Source organism: Homarus americanus, unplaced genomic scaffold (assembly GCF_018991925.1).
Source record: "Homarus americanus isolate GMGI-L3 unplaced genomic scaffold, GMGI_Hamer_2.0 scaffold57980, whole genome shotgun sequence".
NCBI classification, from domain to species: Eukaryota; Metazoa; Arthropoda; class Malacostraca; order Decapoda; family Nephropidae; genus Homarus; species Homarus americanus.
In genome coordinates, this window is record NW_024716703.1 from 15294656 (window position 1) to 15316326 (window position 21671).

Here is a 21671-nt window from a genome sequence, read left to right on the forward strand (position 1 = left end):
TTGCCGACTCCCTCCAGTTTTGTTTGGATGAGAAGATACCCGTTGCCAAGGAACGATAAAATTCATACGTACACTCAATGCACTGTTTGACATCATGAATTCTTGGAATTTGTGTAGTTACGGCTGGAAGCGCCCTTTGCAAGCAGGTAATAATTCAGAGGTAATGAAGTTCATTGAAAGTGTACAACAGTATCTGGTTTCCTTAACATTACTGCCCTGATAAGTTGCCTATTGTTCAATTCAGAAGAAAAACAGGATTTATTGGATTCCTTGTTTGTTGCAAAAGTCTGCAAAAATTAGCAAAATGCTAATTGTTACTTCAAAACCACTTTTGGATTACTTCTTAACTTACAAGATGAGTCAGGATCATATAAAACTATTTTTTGGCAAAATTAGAAGTTTGGGGGTGCAACAACAATCCTACGGCTCGGCAATACTCGTGGAAATTGCTTAGCTTTACAATCTATCCCAGTCCTAGCCGCCTCTAGTAATTATCTAAGGAACCATAATGCCAATGCTCCATTGAACAATTTAATTAACTCCTCTCTTGATAAAAGCAGGGTCTTTGAGCAAGATAACATTTATCAAAATGAGGAATCTGATGTGCTCTCAGAAGAGGGAAATGCTAACTTAGTTTCATCAAGTGTGGTCTCTCCTTGTACAGTGGTCCCTCGGTTAATGAGCACAATTCGTTCCAGAAGGTTGCTCATTGACCGAAAAATTTGTTAACCGAAACCATTGTTTCAATGGGTTTTTGGGTAATTGGTTCCAGCTCACCGAAGATTGCCTAAAGTCAACAAAAAAGGTAGTAAAGTACACTTACTTTGAGGTGTGTATGTAGAAGGCTCCTGGATGATGATGATGGGAATTAGAATGGGGGTGGAGGAGAAGGGAAAAGAGAAGGCATTGGGGTAGAAGAGAAGTCACCCCATGGTGCCATTTCACCCATAAAATTTTAGTTCACTTGGTGTAATTCAAGATTATTTTCTTTAAATCAACACTGCACTGCATTATATATTGTCAATATGTAAAATAAATTTCAAAATGACCAATAATTTGACTGGAAACACAGAAAAAAAGCATTTATGTTGAAGAGAGTCTGAAGTAAGATGTTACCTCCACTGAAAAGACACAGAGACTGACGCCTGTATGGTGTGTTGACAGGCTGTTTGGCGTGCTAAAAACTAGTTTGCTTGTACTTAAATTATGTTAAATAATTGTTAAAATGACTAAAAATTTTAATATAAGACTTTTAAAATTATTGAATAGTACTGTACAAACTTCTTGATATTTACTAAAATAGTAAGGAATTTAAGCCCTAGAACCGATTACTGTATTGGCGAACTAATATGACAGCTAGTGTGCAAGCGAAAACATTTTGAGGGGTGCTCGTAAGGAATTTGTTAATCGAGGGAATGCTCGTTAACCGAAGTTAAGAATCTTATGGAAGGTAATTCGTAAATCGAGATTTCGTTAACCGAGGGATTACTGAACTGAGAAAATAGTTGCATATATAGCTGGTTTTGTTTCTGTGAAACTAAAGAAGTCTTTGAAGTGTGAAGCATGTTATAGTGCACTATTTACCCAAAATATGGATGGAACTCATGCATTAATCATTACGAAAACCAAAGGGAATCTATCATTTCCAACTACAGATGTCATTGCTGATGTTGCTTATGTGAAAAGATATTCAGAGAAAAAAATATTGCTTGCCAGCAAAATACACCCCTATGCAAAACTGTCAACATATGATTGCCACAAAATTGTAATTTATGTATTGTCAGAGTTCCTGAACAAAACTATATTCCCAGGCTTGGCAATACTGTACACATGTCAAAGTGATCCTCTCAACAATCATTTTGTATTGCTAATCAAAGCAGTAGCTGAGACCCATCTACAGGTCAGCTACACATATGCAGGCAAACAGTGCACAGCACAAAATGTCTCTCTCAAAGCTGTCCAAAGTAGAACTAGCATGATTAAGTTAACGTTGTTCAGCGGAATCTAATGATCAGTCTGCAAGGTAAAAATGCAATGAAATCCCTGTGCTCAGGGTACCAGGTTCGTGCCATGATAAGGATAACTGATGCTAATGATTAGTGTTGTTTATTGGAATGTAGTTTTATTGTACTATACAGGTAGTATATAATAAATGATTGAAAATAAAATAATAGTTTCACTTAATCACACAGGGACGCGATGTTAACAGTGCAAACCAGTGTCAATGAGGGTCACTCAACCTCCTGGCGCGCGACCAGCCTACACAAAGATGGTCGACGGGGGGGAGGATTGGCTTCACCTGACAGTAATGGGACCGCGCGGCATGCCACCTCCATCCTGTATACCTCCATGGTGTGGATGGAGCTATATTTTGTACATAAAAAATGTGCTAAAGTATTTTATGATTTGCTATGTATCAATTGTATTGTTTAACATAGCAATTTTTTTTCATTTAAAATGTATAAACTTTGAAATTTAAAATGTATAAAATTTGAAATGTGTTCAAATTTGGTTGAGTGGAACAAATTACCAAACACTATCATAAACTCAAACTAGTTGGGAAGTTTCAAATTTAGGATGGCCCAATAAGCCTGCTGCAGATTTCTCCATTCTTGTGTTCTTAAATCATAAATATTCAGAAAAATAATTTCAGGACAATTTTAATCCTGTAAATGATGAATTTCAGGGGGCTTCTATTTGACAACTACTCTTCCCCACCCTCTGCAAATGATTTACTTACAGAAAATTGTCAAGGATATGTTTGCAGTACACTTTTGATTTTGGTTCATTATGCACTTTTAATGCTCATCATAAAAGATAAATTAATCTCGAGCTTAGTTACCCTGTCCTACAGATGCCTTACATTTTAAATAGCTACAACTATGTATTTTGTTCATTGCAATATATGAGTAACGACAGTAATGTGTCCCCCAATATTGCAGTGTAAGGTGAATCATCGTATCGTGAATCATTAATTACCATTAAATAAAGAAATAATAATGAGATGCGTTCCCAAGTGTGACCTTTTCATATCTTTTGTGTGGCTTTTTACCCTCTTACCCCCCAAAACAATACAATTAATGAAAAATGCAAACTATATTCTTTAAAAAATGTTTATGAATGCGCCTTATACAATATAAATGAATAATAATAATATCACCCAAGAGGAGATGGGACGCCATTGTTTTCGTTAGTGTTTACAGCCAGGAGTCCGGGACGATGGTTCTACAGAAGAAAATACGACCCTGGTTGTAGCTGTAGTAAAATTAATGTAAAGAAATGAATATGTATGTTCATCGAGCTGATGGCGCCGTGAAACTCCAATTGGGGATTGCCCGTGCCACTTATGTGGTGGGAGTAGCACAGCTGCTTATACATCTTTATGTAGAGGTCATTTGTGTTTTTCATGTCCCTGTTAATTTTCATGCTTCTTTCTGTTAATGGATCCACTTCAGAAAATATGTTCATTACTTGCTCCATATTATATCCACAGACCTCTCACCTTTTTCATATCATTTTAACTTTTGAATCAGCACTACCATCACTTGCTCTCTAGCTCATGTTGAATAGGGATGCAAAAAAATGACGTAAGAAACCTGAGAATGTTTTTCTCCTTTTCCTGTTCAGATGCGTGAAAACAAAAGGCCCGCCAGCTGCGACTGTTTATACTGGTGTCACCACTCACAAGCCTAGCAGCCTCCGTGCGCAAGGCATGCTTTTTTTGTATACTGTAATACGTATTGGGATTTACCGGTAGTTATTATTTATATGAAAATCTAATTTTACTTTATTTTTATAATATTTTTGTCGTAAATATGAAGAAATAATATTGTAAATTGAATTGGGTCCTAAATTAACCAGGGTCTTAAATACAGTGGTCTCTCGGTTAACGAACGCCTCGGTTAACGAAATTTCGGTTAACGAATTACTTTCCACAAGAATATTCAATTCGGTTAACGAAAACAATCGGTTAACGAATTCCTTACGAATTCCTCTCAACATGTTCTCGCTTGCTCACCAGCTGGAATATTAGTCCGCCAATACAGTAATCGGTTCTAGGGCTTAAATTCGTTCCCATTTGAGTAAATATCAAGAAGGGTGTACTATTCAATAATTTTCCAAGTTTTATATTAAAATTTTTAGTCATTTTAACAATTATTTAACATAATTGAAGTACAGGGAACTAGTTTTCAGCGCGCCAAACAGCCACTCAACACACCAAACAGGCGTCAGTTTGTGTCTCTGGTCAGTAGAGGTAACATCTTGCTTGAGACTCTCTTGAATATAAACTATTTTTACATTTTTACAGCACAATTATGGGTCATTCTGAAATTTATTTTACATATTGATAATATATAGTGCAGTGCAGTGTTGATTTAAAGAAAATAATCTTTAATTACAGCTAGTGAACATAAATTTTTAGTGGTGAAATTACTGTATTGAATCCAGCATGGCTCCAAAGAAATCAAGAAAGGCGATTTTAATTCAAGTGAAACAGGAAATCATTAAGAAACATGAAGAAGACATTAGAACAAATGTGCTTAGTAAAGAATATGGTATGTCGGCATCAACTGTGTCGGCAATTCTTTCACAGAAAGACAAGTTCAAAGAAGTGAAAGTAAGAGACAAATCTACCAGAGTGTTTAAAGGTAGATCCCTAATAGCAGAAACAGAGAGGTTACTTCTTATTTGGATTAGGGAAAACAAATGAAAGGAGATTCAGTTTCTACTGAATTTATTTGTGAAAGAGCCAGGGAAATTTACAAACATTTGAAGGAAGATCAACCTGGTTTTTCTGGCACAGTGTTTGAAGAGTTTAGGGCCAGCAAGGGCTGGTTCAAAAAATTTAAGAAAAGAAGTGACATTTTTAGGGTTCTTAGGCATGGTGAAGCTGCCAGTGCAGATAAAGAAGGAGCAGCAAAGTTTGTAGTGGAGTTTAAGAAACTGGTGGAGGAAGAAAATTATCTTCCACAGCAAGTGTTCAATGTGGATGAAACAGGGCTGTTCTGGAAGAAAATGCCCAAAAGAACATTCATCACCAGAGATTAAGCCTCTTTAACTGGGCATAAACCCATGAAGGACCGTCTCACTCTATTGCTTGGTGCCACATGTTTCAGGGGATTTTCGACTGAAGCCTATGCTTGTCTACCACTCTGAGAACCCCAGGGTGTTCAAGCAACAAAAGGTGGTAAGAGGACAAATTGGAGTTTATTGGAAGTCCAACCATAAGGCATGGGTGACAAGACAGCTCTTTAATGAATGGGCTCTTGAGGTGTTTTGCCCTTGTGTGAAGAGCTACCTAACCACCAATAAACTCCCTTTAAAGGCTCTTCTTCTTCTGGATAATGCCCCTGGTCATGACCCTCAACTTGCCAGAACTTTGGAGGCTCGATTTGACTTTGTCAAAGTGTTGTTTTTGCCTCCAAACACTACATCAATTATACAGCCAATGGACCAGAATGTGATCAGCAACTTCAAGAAGTTGTACATGAAGAAAATGTTCAAGAGATGTTATCAAGCAACTTCCACTGATCCTGATCTAACACTGGCACAGTTCTGGAAAACACAATTCAACATCCTGGAGGCTGTAAAATTGATTGTGTCATCATGGCAAGGAGTCTCCACTAGATCCCTCAATTCTGCATGGAAAGCACTGTGGCCATCAGCAGTCCATGATTTTGAGGGATTTGAGGAAGAAACGGAGTTGGACCAGGAGATTGTGTCCATTGGTCAGTCATTGGGCCTCGAAGTGGAGGAGGATGATGTTGAAGAGCTTGTGATGTCTTATGAGCAGGAACTTACTACTGAAGACTTGCAGCAACTGGATGACATGTTAGAAGCTGACAGTGGTGAGGAGGAAAGGAAAGTGATGACTATATGTCTTCTTCATACTTAAAAGATGTTGTTTACCACTGGGAGATGTTCAGGAAACTGGCATCAAGGCACCCTGATGTGAAACAACAGAACCTGTTTTGTGTAATATTGAGGACAAAGTGCTCTCCTTCTTAAAAAATCAGTTAAGGATGAGGACAAATGCCCCACAAACAAAAATTGACAGTTTCTTCACTAAAAGGCAGCGGGAAAAAGATGCTACCCCTCAGCCTTCCACTTCAAAAAGGAGAGAGGATTTTCCTGCTGGAGAATCTGTCAGTCGAGGTTCCTGACATTTTCATGGAAGGTGACTCGCCTTCCAAGAAGCAGTAAAATGCTTCTCCTCCACCTCCCACTTCCTTCACTTCTCCCTTCTCCTCCTCCACCTCCAACTTCAAATTCACATCAGCATCATCAACCAGGAGCCTTCTACATACACACCTCAGAGTAAGTGTACTTTACTGCATTTTTTTTTTACTTTATGTAATTTTCAATGAGCTGGAACCAATTACCCAAAATCCCATTGAAACAATGGTTTCGGTTAAGGAAATTTTCGGTTAACGAACAACTTTCTGGAACGAAATGTGTTCGTTAAACGAGGGACCAGTGTATAAAGCAGTGTTAGTAGAACCGTCGTTATCGGAGGCTTTCCTGTACTCGTATATACTGTACTGTACCCTGATTGTGTGGTGATGACTGGGGAGGTTGTGTTGTGGCCGGCACTGTTGTTGTTGCTGTCGCTGTTGATGCTGCAGTATTGTTGGTAGTGAGAGATCCTCCAGTAGTATTGGCATTAGGAGTTGACCCGGCAGAAGAAGCACCAGATGCTGTACTGGGGTTACCTAAGTATACTTCAGCAATTTTGCCGAGCTGTTCACGTAGAAGTCTTGTGAGAGTTTGGGTCCATTCTGAAAAAATAAAAATGCTATGAATCAGTTGATCAACAATTGCCTACCCACCCTGCTCCATAGCAGGAAAATGCCTATACAACGAGAAAAAAAAGGAAAAAACCCTTTTCCATATGGGTAGAAAATGCATGTATCCTAAAAGATACTTAAACCATGCCCAGTCAGAACACACAGAACATTTAAAAATATTCACATATCTAATACAGTCGGCCTTTCACATACGCGGGTTTAGCATTCACGGATTCGCAAATACGCGGATTGCCCCGCCGGAGGAATATTCTGTACATTGAAGTAATTGACGTACATTCAAATCGCGCGCCATTCAACTCGCGTGCGGTACCGAACACGGGACACCGCCTGCTCCCGCAACCTCACACACACACACACGCATAGCTCTCCCTCACTCAGTCAGTCTCGCTGTAACCACGCTTGTGTTGACATCAGCATTGTAGTTGCAAAAATATTACATTTCCGTGAATGTATTATATCAAGCACAGTATGAATAGAATATCACTAATATAAGAATATTTTAACCGAAAACTACTAAAAAAACGAGTAACATATCTTGAACATTGGAAGGTTAAGTAAAGTCTCTTGTTTTCGTCATGTATTTTATCCTATTTTACATTGAAATATATCACGTTTCAGCAAAACTACTATTTATTTCTGAGAATATATTCATTCAGGCACAGTTTAGGTGAAATATACTGTACATGTGCTGTAACATTTTTTTAATTGAAAACGATTCAAAAAACATGTACCAAGAAATAACGTTGGAGAAGTTGAGGGAGATGACCAGGATGATTGAGGCACTGAAAAACCTGGTCTATAGTATGAACCCCTCCATGGTGAGTGCCCTGAAATTCATGCGAGGGATGGATGATGCTTTTGTTCCATACAAAAACATCATGGAAAAAATGAAAAGAAAGAGACGACAACTCCCCATCACCATGTTCTTTGATCACCGAAGGAGAGATTCAACACCATCAGTCGCTGGCGGCAGTGAGGAAGCAGCTGAATCCACCGTCGCCCCCACTTCACCACCCGTTATGGAATTGAGTGACGATGAGCCCGATGACCCCCGCCCTGTCGCCGAGGAGAGGTACGGTACAGTAAAGTGAAATTCTTATCTCTTTTTTTTAATAGCTTTTCTTGCCATGTTTATTGTTTGTAAAAATGCACAGCACAGTACAGTTCAGTACAAGTACTGTACATAGGAAGTGGAGGTGCAGTTATTCACAAAACATTTGTGTTTGTTGTCGGCAGTAGTGACGGGGAGGAGGTAGAGGTGGAGGAGGGAGTGGAGGGAGCGAGTTGGGAGGAGTGGTGAGGTGACCTTGGATGCAGGAGCAGGGACGAGTGGAGATGCCAGCCAGTATATTTCGGGTGTATTAATTGTTTTGATAGCTATTTTTGCATTTTAATATTAAATACTGTACATTACGTTTCAACAAAACTACCATTTATTTCTGAGAACAAAGAAATGTAATATTTTTGCTGAAATGATGTACGTATTACAGTGGAAAGTGGGATAAAATTGTGACGCAAGCAATGACTCACTCTCTTTCGTTCAAAAGATGTTGCCGTAATCGCTTTTCGAAAGGTTTTCAGTTGTGGGATTATAAGGCTAATGATAGGATAGAATATTATTGTAATACAGTACGAGTACAGTACAACAGTTTTTTAACTGAAAACCATTTGAAAAGCGATTACGGTAAAATCTTTTGAACAACGAAAGAAAGCGAAAGTCATTGTTTTCATAATTTTATCCCACTTTCCACTGTACATTAATATGTACGTCATTTCAGCCAAAATATTACATTTCCATATTTATTTCTGAGAATATATTCATTCAGTCACAGTTAAGGTAAAATATACTTGTGATGTAATATTTTAATGAAAATACGGTTTCGTAGTTTTCTTTTGTATCAAATTTAATTAACAAAGATTGATGTTTCAAATGTAATGAACAAAAATTTATGTACAGTATCTATAAATAAATTTGAACAAATGAATACTTTGTTTTACATCGTCCTGTGTATACCATACCATGGATTTGGCTACTTTGGGCTCGCTATGATGACGCAAGAGACTGCCCTGGCGACTGTCCCGATACTCACAGCTAGTGGTGCGTTGGTGCGTCGTTTCCATTGTTTACTGGTAAATATTTTTCAACCTAACGAAACTATCACCCTTTTAGAGGTCGACCCCCAATTTTTTTGCAAAATAATTTGGTCTTAAAAACTCGAACTACGCACAGGTATATACGGTAAATAAGGACATGGGGGGCCAGGGTTTTTTTTTTGGGGGGGGGGGCAGCAAAAGTACACGGATTTTTAACATTCACGGGTATCTCTGTTACCTAACCCCCGCGTATGTTAAGGGCCGACTGTATACTATAGGACTAGGCGTGTGTGTGTGTCTGTCTGTTCTGGGCAGCCGAAACGGCACAATCGTTTTTCATCAAACTTGGTGGGAAAAATCGCAAAAAATTTGTAGAGTGGAAAAAACCTGGTCCCATGTCAATGGTTTCTTTAGGAAGGCATTAATTAACCATTTTATTTATGATGGAAAACAATGCAAGTCTATGGACTTGGCGCACCTTCATTCGCTGTACGCTAGCCAAGCACGAGCGTTCAAACTTTCACTGGGCACCAAGGTGCCAGCAATCACTTGTGAAGACTATGAATGTCTAAGAAAGAAACTATACCATCCACCTACATTGACATGAAAAGAAGTGCATCAATGCACACAGGCTCATTTACCTCCTACTCCATATCTCATTTATAGTGGGGCAGCTAAATGCAATTTTTCAAAAGAATCATGCAAATGGGGGTTACAAGCACCAAATTTGGCATGGTAATTCTCTAATGGTTACTAGTCAAGTCTGCCTGACTGGCCATTTGAAAATCCAATATGGCAGCCATTTTTCAAGATGGCCACCATATTGACCTTCAAAAGTTGATTTTTCTTATAGAAATTGATGTAGTTGGTCAATCTGAGTGATCTTGGCATCAATATACATGTTTTCAAGCATGCTCAGATGATTTTTTATAGTTTTAAGTCCATTGTAACATTTTTATCCACATAAAATAACACTTTTAGTAAAAATATATATAAAAAAAGAACTGGTTCCTGTGACTTCTCCTGACAGTACATCTTTGTGCATTTACTGCTGTTCACATATGCAGCTGCAAAGTACTATGCAGAAAAGTCCAGAGCGAAAGCATTTGCATCTCTGGTTGGAGTCTTTCTTATAGGAACACTTGATACAGACAGAAAAACTCTGCTGTACCAGATGAAGCCACTCCTGCTTCAACAAAGGAACCGTTCCAACCACTGTCTTGTAGTAACGTTCCTATTGATCTCAGTGCAGCCATCTCTATGTGAGGTCCCCCAAACATAATAACATACCTGTCTTCTCCATACTCAGGCCAATGCCATTGGATATGTTTTGCCAGGGCAAACAGTGGCTGGTCAGCAGCTATGACTGGGATCTGACCTGGGTTCAGAAAAGCCACTGTTTCACGAACCTTTTCCATGACATGCTTTTTTTTATTACGGGGATTAGCCCACCTGGGCACAGGTCACTGATCCACATCGGGGCCTGGGGGGCGAAAATATAATAATAATCTATATTTATAAAACAAAGAAGTCTGTCTGTCTGTCTGTCTGTTTATTTGTTTGTGTCTCCGGACGAGAATCTCGGAAATTACTTTAACTATCTGTAGTGATGATGGATGGTGTTATATGTAGTGATGATGGATGGTGTTATATGTAGTGATGATGGATGGTGTTATATGTAGTGATGATGGATGGTGTTATATGTAGTGATGATGGGTGGTGTTATATGTAGTGATGATGGATATGTAGTGATGATGGATGGTGTTATATGTAGTGATGATGGATGGTGTTATATGTAGTGATGATGGATGGTGTTATATGTAGTGATGATGGATGGTGTTATATGTAGTGATGATGGATGGTGTTATATGTAGTGATGATGGGTGGTGTTATATGTAGTGATGATGGTGTTATATGTAGTGATGATGGATATATGTAGTGATGATGGATGGTGTTATATGTAGTGATGATGGATGGTGTTATATGTAGTGATGATGGGTGGTGTTATATGTAGTGATGATGGGTGGTGTTATATGTAGTGATGATGGATGGTGTTATATGTAGTGATGATGGATGGTGTTATATGTAGTGATGATGGATGGTGTTATATGTAGTGATGATGGATGGTGTTATATGTAGTGATGATGGATGGTGTTATATGTAGTGATGATGGATGGTGTTATATGTAGTGATGATGGTGTGGTGTTATATGTAATGATGATGGATGGATGGTGTTATATGTAGTGATGATGGATGGTGTTATATGTGGTGATGATGGATGGTGTTATATGTAGATGATGGATATATGTAGTGATGATGGATGGTGTTATATGTAGTGATGATGGATGGTGTTATATGTAATGATGATGGATGGTGTTATATGTAGTGATGATGGATGGTGTTATATGTAGTGATGATGGGTGGTGTTATATGTAATGTGATGATATATGTAGTGATGATGGATGGTGTTATATAATGATGATGTGGTGTTATATGTAGTGATGATGGTGGTGTTATATGTAGTGATGATGGGTGGTGTTATATGTAGTGATGATGGGTGGTGTTATATGTAGTGATGATGGGTGGTGTATATGTGGTGATGGGTGGTGTATACTGTATGGATGGTGATATGTATGATGATGGGTGTTATATGTAGTGATGATGGATGGTGTTATATGTAGTGATGATGGATGGTGTTATATGTAGTGATGATGGGTATGTAGTGATTGATGTTATATGTAGTGATGATGGATGGTGTTATATGTAGTGATGATGGATGGTGTTATATGTAGTGATGATGGATGGTGTTATAATGTATGTAGTGATGATGGATGATGTTGTATGTAGTGATGAAGGATGATGTTATATATAGTGATGATGGATGGTGTTATACGTAGTGATGATGGATGGTGTTATATGTAGTGATGATGGATGGTGTTATATGTAGTGATGATGGATGATGTTATACTGCAGTGATGATGGATGGTGTTATATGTAGTGATGATGGGTGGTGTTATACTGTATGTGATGATGGATGGTGTTTTATGTAGTGATGATGGATGGTGTTATATGTAATGATGATGGATGGTGTTATATGTAGTGATGATGGATGGTTCATATATGTAGTGATGATGGATGGTGTATATGTAGTGATGATGGATGATGTGTTGATGATGTGGTGTTATATGTAGTGATGATGGATGGTGTTATATGTAGTGATGATGGATGGTGTTATATGTAGTGATGATGGATGATGTTATATGTAGTGATGATGGGTGGTGTTATATGTAGTGATGATGGATGGTGTTATATGTAGTGATGATGGGTGGTGTTATACTGTATGTAGTGATGATGGATGGTGTTATATGTAGTGATGATGGATGGTGTTATATGTAGTGATGATGGATGGTGTTATATGTAGTGATGATGGGTGGTGTTATATGTAGTGATGATGGGTGGTGTTATATGTAGTGATGATGGATGATGATATACTGTATGTAGTGATGATGGATGTTGTTATATGTAGTGATGATGGATGGTGTTATATGTAGTGATGATGGATAGTGTTATTTGTAGTGATGATGGATGGTGTTATATGTAGTGATGATGGATGATGTTATATGTAGTGATGATGGGTGGTGTTATATGCAGTGATGATGGATGGTGTTTAATGCTAAAAAAGTATACTTTGCTGTACCGTTGTAGTGAAAAACATGGTGAAACTTACATACACCGTTAATGAACTATTGATGGAAGAAGAAGTTTGGGGGACTGAACAGTGAGACAATGTGGAGCCTCCCGGAGGGTGGCGTCCTACCGTGCCCTAGCGGATGAGCCGCCCGGAGGGCGGCGATTCTGCTAGTAATAATAATAATAATAATAATAATAATAATAATAATATAATAATAATAATAATAATAATAATAATAATACTGTATAATAATAATAATGAATTACAAAAATGAAAAAAAGATCAAAAGTGAGAAACAATATAATTATGTTGTGTTGTCAATGGTAAGAGAAACAATTGAGACCCTGCAATTGTGTGTAAATGAAGCAGAAAGTCAGATCAGCAACCTGGGACTTGGTCACAATTTTGGTGATACCATATGGCAGCAGGGTCTACCAGTATCTTCCCAGGCGGTAGTAACTCCCTGTTTGGTAGCTGTCTACTACCTACAACCTACTTGATGATTGCCACAGTGTGTGCCTGATCTTGAAGCAGGGGAAGCAGAGACGTAATGCTCACTCATTTCAAATTCACTGACTCCTCTTCTGTGCTGCATGGTGAGCTGCCCACATGATGCAGACTTCATCAGCCACATCCTCAGTGAGCAAGACCTCTTCCAGCCAAGCACACTCTTCCTGCAGATGTGACTGGATTGACTCAGGTGCTGGCAATGACTGAGGTGCTACCAAGGGAGGATTGGGATTCTTCATAATATAAGCTGGTCGGACATTGATGAATGCCTCTGGAAGCTCAGGAACTTTCTTGACCATCGTATCTGCATTCCGTCTGAGTGGCTCGCTCCTCACCAGCCTGCTCAGGGCTTGGATGTTGGCAGATGGACACACTGGTCCCATGGAAGGACGTTTTGGCCGTAGTCGCAGTGGGGTTGTGGTCAATGTTGTCCACTGCTGAAGTCGTGAACAACTGCTTCCTCAAGATTGGTGGACACACCACTCCATCTTCCACGTATTGGCATACAACTGCTTCTCCTAGCTGGGCAGATAATTGTAGAACTCTGTCATATGAAATGCTGACCCCATTTTCATGCAGCATGTCGATGAGCTGCCTCTTTCTTGTCTTAGCAAACACAGACATGCCGACGTAGATAGCAAAAGGTGTCTCATGGTCCTTGGAGTGTCTGTGGATTTGTGTTCCTACCTTGTAGTTGGCAAAGCAGTTGTACTGTAAGAGCTGTGACATAGCAAGGTCAGACTTCGATGCGCCATGCTGGAGTTGGGATTTGATATCTGCACTATGTTCGATCATGCATACAAATTGAAGCAGTGATGGTGGAACAGCCTGTTCAATGCATCCTTCATGAAATGTACTGCTGAAGTGTGACTTGTGCTGAAGCATGTCCCGTCGTATCATCCCAGCAGCCTTGGCCAGATGGATCGTGTCACCGTATTTGCTTGCTTGTGCCAGGATTGAGCCAACATCCTTCTCAGAAGCCAGAAGGATATCTCTTCCTTGGTGATGAGCTTGCAGCTGGCGGATGTGAAAAAGCAGCTGGTCCTTCAGTCGAGTAGCATGAACATCGGGCGATCCAACACCTAGCTGCTCAAGTCTCTGTCTGTAGAGTGTGACCAGGTCAGCAAGTCTGAAAATGGGTGGTTCAGTACCTTCACTAGAAGCTTTCATCTGAGTGATGTAAGTGACCAGTTCAGAGAAAGCAGTTGGGTATGCGTCCTTGTTCAGATGAAGCTCTTGTGCTTCTTCTTGCTCATGAGCATTTCGGTGTGTTCTTTCTCGGTTGTACAGGTCTGCCAGGCAGCGAGGGTGATACTTCAGTTCTTGTGCCACAACATCTCCTGCACTTAGTTTGGCAAGGAGTTTTCCATCGCTAAGTGTCTTCGCACAATCATTCAATCTTTTATTAAGTTTCATTGTCATTGCATGTCTTATGTCATCTCCCGAAGCTTCTTCCTCACATAGAAAGCAGTCTGTTGCTTTGGGGTTTCTGAACATTCGTGGTATCTTGCTACTGCCGCTCTCCTCTGTAGCAACTGCAGAGGTTTGCCTTTTCTGAGCTCTATTTAACTTTGTGTTGTTGAACAGAAGTCTGCAACTCTCATGATACTGTGCCTTGTTTCTCCTCAAGGTCTCCTCTATCCCATCATCTTCAACAAGTCTTGCAGGGTCAAGCTTGATTGGCAGTGCATTGATTGAATGAAACAGAGGAATATTCCTTGCCAAGCTCTTGTAACCGTCATCTCCTTTTTTGGCAGGATTTGCATGTGGAGACTTAAGATCTTCCTTCTTATCCTGTTGACAAAGACAACACTTTGGCCAGTCAGTGAGGAATGATTTGTTGGTAGATTTTGTGTCCATGACTATTTTTGATCTTCAGGGCCGAGGGTTTATCCTTTGACCACCCTGATGACCACTTTCTTGTATGGGATACAACTAGGTTCATGCCTTTTGCCCTACACCTAGTCCGATCGTTCGTCCAGTGTCATTAGTCTCGTGCGATCTGTACACCATCTAGATGACTAAAACCCCGTTATCCTTGGCTCGGCTCTCCCACGCTGGCATATCCTGTCAATTCAGGTGCGGCTGCTTAACTGATTTGGGGTTGGTTAAGCAGCATTTGGGACACTAAGCTGTTGCAGTATGACATGCTTTTTCTTAGCTGACACTGAACCCCATGCTGGGTTGCACAGCAGTGATGTCACCAGTGTGCCCTGGTAGTGCCCGACAATCACTCCCTCACATGCAGAGACCCTCTGCATGCTACCCTCACCTAGTTGGAAAAAACATAAAACCAGTGCATAAAACCAGTCATAAATAAGACAAATATATATCTGAGAGTATCAGAAATAGAAAAAATCATCTGAGCATGCTTGAAAACATACATATCGACACTAAGATCATTTAGATTGACCAACTACATCAATTTCTAGAAGAAAAAAATAATCTTTCAAAGGTCAATTTGGCAGCCATCTTGAAAAATGGCCGCCATCTAATATAAACAAGCTATAATTTGCATTAGACATACAAATTTTAGTTCTAATTTAAGAATTTTATTACAGAGAGCAAAAATTTTTATCTCTTGTGCAAAATATATGACGTTTATAATCAAATTATTCAGTGTCTTGCAAGGATTCCAGCAATGCAAATTATAATCTCCCAACTTTGTCTGTGATATTATATAAGATACAAACTTAAAGCCTATTGTATAACACGAAACCTTTGCTGGGAGGAGGGGGTTAGGGGGTTGGGGGTGGAGGGGTTGGGGGGGGTTGGGAGGGAGGGAGGGGTGACAGTGACATGTTTGACAGTTAGCGCCAAAGGTCTAGTGAAGTATTTATTTGTTTATTTATTTCCTTTAGATTGAATTTTTGTTTTTTGCTCATAAAATTTCATAGAAGTGATCGGGGAGAATATAATTTACATTGCTGGAATTCTTATAAGATAGTGATTAACTTGAATGTAAACATGCCATAGTTTGCACGAGACAAAAATTTTAGTAAACATATTGTACATTGTTCTGATTACATGTACAGTTCAGCTTTGTCCTTAGGACAGTGTGTGCATGTAAATGAGTTTCAATAAATGAATAAAGTTACTTATATCGAGTCAAAAATAATAGTTGAAAAACTTTATGTAGACAGAGCTTGGATGGCTAAATTTTAGAATGGCCAATAATTTTAATACTGTACTGTATAAAAAAATGCACAAACATTAAAGAGCACAATTTTCTTGATATTTACTCCATTGGAAACGAATGTAAACATAGAAGAGATTACTGAATTGGCTGAGTACCTCCTCAGCTTATCAGCTGATGTTCAAAACAAAACGTGATTTTCGTAAGGATTTCGTTAATCAAATTTTTTTCGTTAACCCAATTGAAGATTCTTGTGGAAGGTAATTCGTTAACCGAAATTTCGTTAACCGGAGCGTTTATTAACCGAGGGACCACTGTAATGATAATAATGCTAATAATACTACTAATAATAAAGAACCATAAAGAAATACAAAAATGGAAAAAAAAATCAAAAGTGAGAAACAATATATGTATGTTGTGTTGTCAATAGTAAGAGAAACAATTGAGACCCTGCAATTGTGTGTAAATGAGGCAGAAGTCAGATCAGCAACCTGGGACTTGGTCATAATTTTCGTGATGCCATATGGCAGCAGGTCCTACTACAGTTGTTCACACTCAGTGACTTATTTGAGTGGTTTAGTGCTGGCTGATGGTCTCTCACGTAAGCTCTCACTGTATACCGGCAACTTTTATTTATTACTGTATAGTACATATTTAATATGATTTGTATGAAATGTATTTATTGTTGTACAATATTTATATGATTAGTACTTGTTTCTGTCTTTTTATTTCAGATTAACCAACAAATGTAACCTAACTTGACCAGCTTGGAACCTAACCCCCTCTTATTGCAATGATTTAAAAGAGAAAAATTGCTGAGTTATTCATATAACTGTTCTATGTATGGACTTTTAGGATGAGAACCCATAAATATAATGAGGAGTCCCTGTAGTCCACAAATTCCTGAATATTCACAGGGGATACATTATTGAAATAGCCACGAATATAATTGCATACATCATAAGGCCCATAACTAAACTCCCTGCTGGGACGCTAGCATCAGATGTCTCAAGCAGGAAGAGATCCACCAAAATGAACACCTCTAACCACCTTAAATACCCTGTAAAACATGTATGACCTCCTTGCATACACTTATTCATACCTTGTGCAATGTCAGGTTGTTGACGCTTCTTTATCTTGGACTCAGCCACCTTTGACTCATGATATGCAGATGTCATCTTTATAAACCATGTAGCCCTCAGCATGGGGACAGAGTATTCACAAAGTGTCAGGAACATGTCTTCCCGTTTGCTGAATATAGGAACCTGTTAAAGGAATTAAGATAGTGCTGCATAATGAAATTCCATAATATAGTATTAATTTTTTCAACATATTACTGCAAAAATACATATGCCTAACATAAAGTGAATGAGCGTGGTTTAATTCTAGTTTGGATCTTGTCATTATTCAAATGATCAATTCCATATAAATTAGAATACAGATAGAACCAACAAAATACAAAAGAGCAGGATAACAAAAATAAAATATAAATACAGTCAACCCTCACTTTATGCGGTTAATACAACCCACAGGGTACCACGGAAAGTGAGAAACGCATAAAGTGAACAACATAACATATGGGATTAATTGAAATAGAGACCGGGCCGACCCCCAAACTCCACTTTTTGACGACACACAACTATGTTGTAGTAAAAATATTATCTTAACTTTATGATGGTATGCACACACAATTAATAATTAAGAGAAATATCAATAATATTAGGTTTTTAACACTTGCATAAGTAGAAAAGATGGCTGGGCACACGGGGATGGGCGGTTGGTTCCGAGGCAGAGGGCAGATTATTGGCCCTCACCTGTATCACTTGTACCAATTGTATCACTATCCACCACAGAGGCTTGCAGGGCCTCTTTGTCAAACCCCTCAAAGTCCATATAAGTCCATATCCTCACTATAATTATCACTATCACTGACTTGGGCCGGCTGTGGTGGGTGGCGGGTGAAGAACTCGGTAATGTTTTGATGACTGGGCGACCTTGTGCGCACCATGCTCGCGTCGCTTACACAACATGGCGGATGGCGGGAGAGGGCAGGAGAGATGGCGGGAGGTTTGACTCCAAAAATGGCGCGGTTCGCCAGCCATTCTCCACGTAAAGGGGTACACGCACCGCGGAATGTGAGCATTCCTGTTTCGACAGGGTACCGCGTAAACGTGGAAACGCGGAATGTGGGACCGCGTAAAGCGAGGGTTGACTGTACAGTACAATCTCAAGGCATGCATATCCAGAATACGCAACCACGCTTATACATGTTTGACCCTCTGAACCGGCCTTATGCACCCCATACACACTAAGTTCAAACTGTCAGACCAGTTTGATCAAACTAGTTTGACAAACTGGTTTGTGCCACACATGTGTTAAGTCTGTTTGAAGAAATTGCTAAGTTCATCTCGGCTGTCACTGAAGAAAGACCTCCGTGATGTCGGCTCCACTGAGTAACAGAGAGTTGGATTTGTTTAGCACTGACTACTGTAGATGCTATTGTAGTACTGGATATGAAAAAATTTCATCGCAAGAAGTGATCCAAGGATTGGCTAAGGAAAAGGGAAACATTTTCTCATACACAACTACTGAATGAACTGAGGCTTGAAAAAGGAGACTGGTTCAACTACTTGTATTTGAGAATGGATGAAGAGACATATCTAAACCTTCTTAACATTATTACTCCCAGGATTTAGAAACAAGAACTCACATGCAGAAGGCAATATTTCCCAATGAACGACTTTCTGCAACGTTGAGGTTTCTTGCCACAGGGAGAAGTTACGAAGATATGAAATTTGCAATTTGGCAAGCACTGCAAAAGGACTACATGAAGGTAATAGAAATGTGTAATGTGTAGGAACATAGTCTTTTATTGTATTGGTAATACAGTACATAAAAATAAAGCTGTTAAAATCTGAAAATGACACTCCTTAAGTTGGGTAAATAATGCCATATAATGCAAACATAAAATACAAATGAATATTATCAAAACTACGTTTTTTGTACAAAAAGGAAATTAGTTTGCTTTATTACTCAAAATAGGCTAATGTGAATGAAGTACTAAATACAAAGTATTATTGATGTATGGCTTAAATTGAACTGTCCTGAGTAGGAAAATAGGCTATGGGCTCAGGACATGCTTCTGACTGGAATAGCTAGGCTGGAGACATGAGGCAGAAGAGGGCAGTGCATATTCATTGGAACAGATTTTACTATTGTCATTAAGTAAACCTCTTCGAGCTTCATAAAGAGCATCATTAATTAATTTCTCTGTGTGTATTTGCATGTTTTCTGGCAAATTACACAATTTAGTCGCAACAACTTTGTCAGTGATGTCCCATTCATCCTCTGGTGTAGATGCTGCAAGTATATCTCCATTCAAAGACAGTACCCCGTTGCTCTCGTGAGATGAACCAGATTTCCTGATTTTTGTTGTTGTTGATAATTGACCCGTGAATCCTGATGTCTCGCTCAATGCTGATGATGGCCGAATTTCACTGGAGTCAGGTGTCTCTGGTTCCATGAGAAGAGATGCTTCAGGGTCCTAAAAATAAATTTTAATGATAAATTAAAAAAAGAAAGAAATCCATCTCTCTCTCTCTCTCATGTATGGTATGTATATTGTGTGTGGACAGTTTGAGTATTTGTGATGATTTTTTTTAATAAAACATTTCCTTTTTAGTTCCCTAACTGTGAGCGTGAATGGGAAGAAATTCAACAATGCCTGGAACTTCCCCAATTGCCTAGGAAATGTGAATGGAAAGCATGTCTCCATTGCACCACCAAGTGGAGCTTGCTCATACTACTGTACTTTAACTATAAAGGTGGTCATAGTCTTGTACTTATGGCTATCGCTAATGCAGAGTATGAGTTCAATATTATTTACTTTGGTGTTAATGGGCGAATATCTGATGGTGGAGTATTGAAGAACACCAAATTCTATGGAGAACTCTGTGGAAAAATGCGAAAGCACCTACTAACCATCCTGATGTGCTTCCGTTTGTTTTTATGGGTGATGAAGTCTTCGCACTTCGTGAAGATTTCATGAAACCATACGCTCAAAGGGAACTGACACATGAGCGTAAAATATTTAATTACAGATTATCACGAGCATGGCGCTCTGTAGAGAATGTTTTCGGAAACATGGCCACTCGATTTCGTATACAGTAGAACGTCGATATAAAGTAATTCAAGTTAAGATTATTGATTTAAAGCGACACTCACAATTAAGAACAATGTTTTAATTTAAAGCGAATCTTTCCTATTTTGTGCGAGTCAATTTGGTGCATCACATTTTAAAATTTTGCGCCTAATGTTTCTCTGGGCACGCTACACTGTCCTATAGGCAAAGCTGTACTGTACATGTACTCAAAATAATGTACTAAATGATTACTAAAATTTTTGTCTAGTGCAAACTATAGCATGATTATATTCAAATTAATCACTGTCTTACAAGAATTCCAGCAATGTAAATTATATTCTCCCCAGTCACTTCTGCGACATTTTATAAGCAAAAAAAAACATAAACTCAAGCTAAAGGACATAAATAAACAAATAAATACGTCACTAGACCTTCGGTGCCAACTGTCAAACATGTCACTGTCACTTCCCATCTTCCCAGCCAGAGTTTGGTGTTTTAGGCTTAAAGTTTTTATCTTATATCTTTTATCTTATATGTATAAGTTTTTATCTTTTATCTTATAATATTCTCCTAACTAAAGTTAGGAGAATATTATATGTATTCCTAGAATTCTTGCAAGACAACGAATAATTTGAATATAAACGTCATGTATTTTGCACGAGATAAAAATTTTTGCTCTTTGTAGTAAAATTCTTAATTATAACTAAAAATTTTATGTCTAATGCAAGATTTAGCATGCTTATATTCAAATTAATCACTATCTTATAAGAATTCCAGTAATGTTAATTATATTCTCCGATCTCAGTTCAGTGACATTTTATAAGAGAAAAACTTAAAATCACTCTTAACCCTTTGGATGCGGCATGCGGGTAAACCCGCCCAAAATATTATATTAATTAAATGCGACAAGCGGGGATATCCCACGGCCTTGAAAAAACTTCCCCAAATGAGACGACATGCGGACATATTATGTATTGAGGTATAGGAGTATTTCCTGAATGCAATATAGCTTATTTTTGTACTATTTTGTTTGATATTATCTGAATATGTAATACATATCTAAATTTGCTGTTTAGTAACCAAATTGATTAAATTTATTTGCCATATACCAGACATTGATTTATACCAATTTCCTGCATTTTTGGGTATAAATGTCATTTTTTCTCTAAAATTTGCACACATATGTGAATTTTTGTTCCAGATTTGGAAAATATACTAAAAGTTCTCTAGGAAAAACATATAGAAAATGTGATTATATGAAATTCATTTTTGGCAGGATAATTGACACTT

General features: G+C 38.5%; 1 protein-coding gene across 1 annotated transcript in view; it reads right to left on the reverse strand.

Annotated features, from left to right (window-relative positions):
* LOC121858309 (mediator of RNA polymerase II transcription subunit 12-like protein) overlaps positions 1-21671 on the reverse strand; it is a gene marked incomplete at its 3' end in the record, with an annotated part of 265779 nt that overhangs the window by 212431 nt on the left and 31677 nt on the right. The window contains 2 exon segments of the mRNA XM_042354642.1: positions 6549-6779; positions 17343-17505. Coding sequence (XP_042210576.1) covers positions 6549-6779; positions 17343-17505 — 394 coding nt within the window.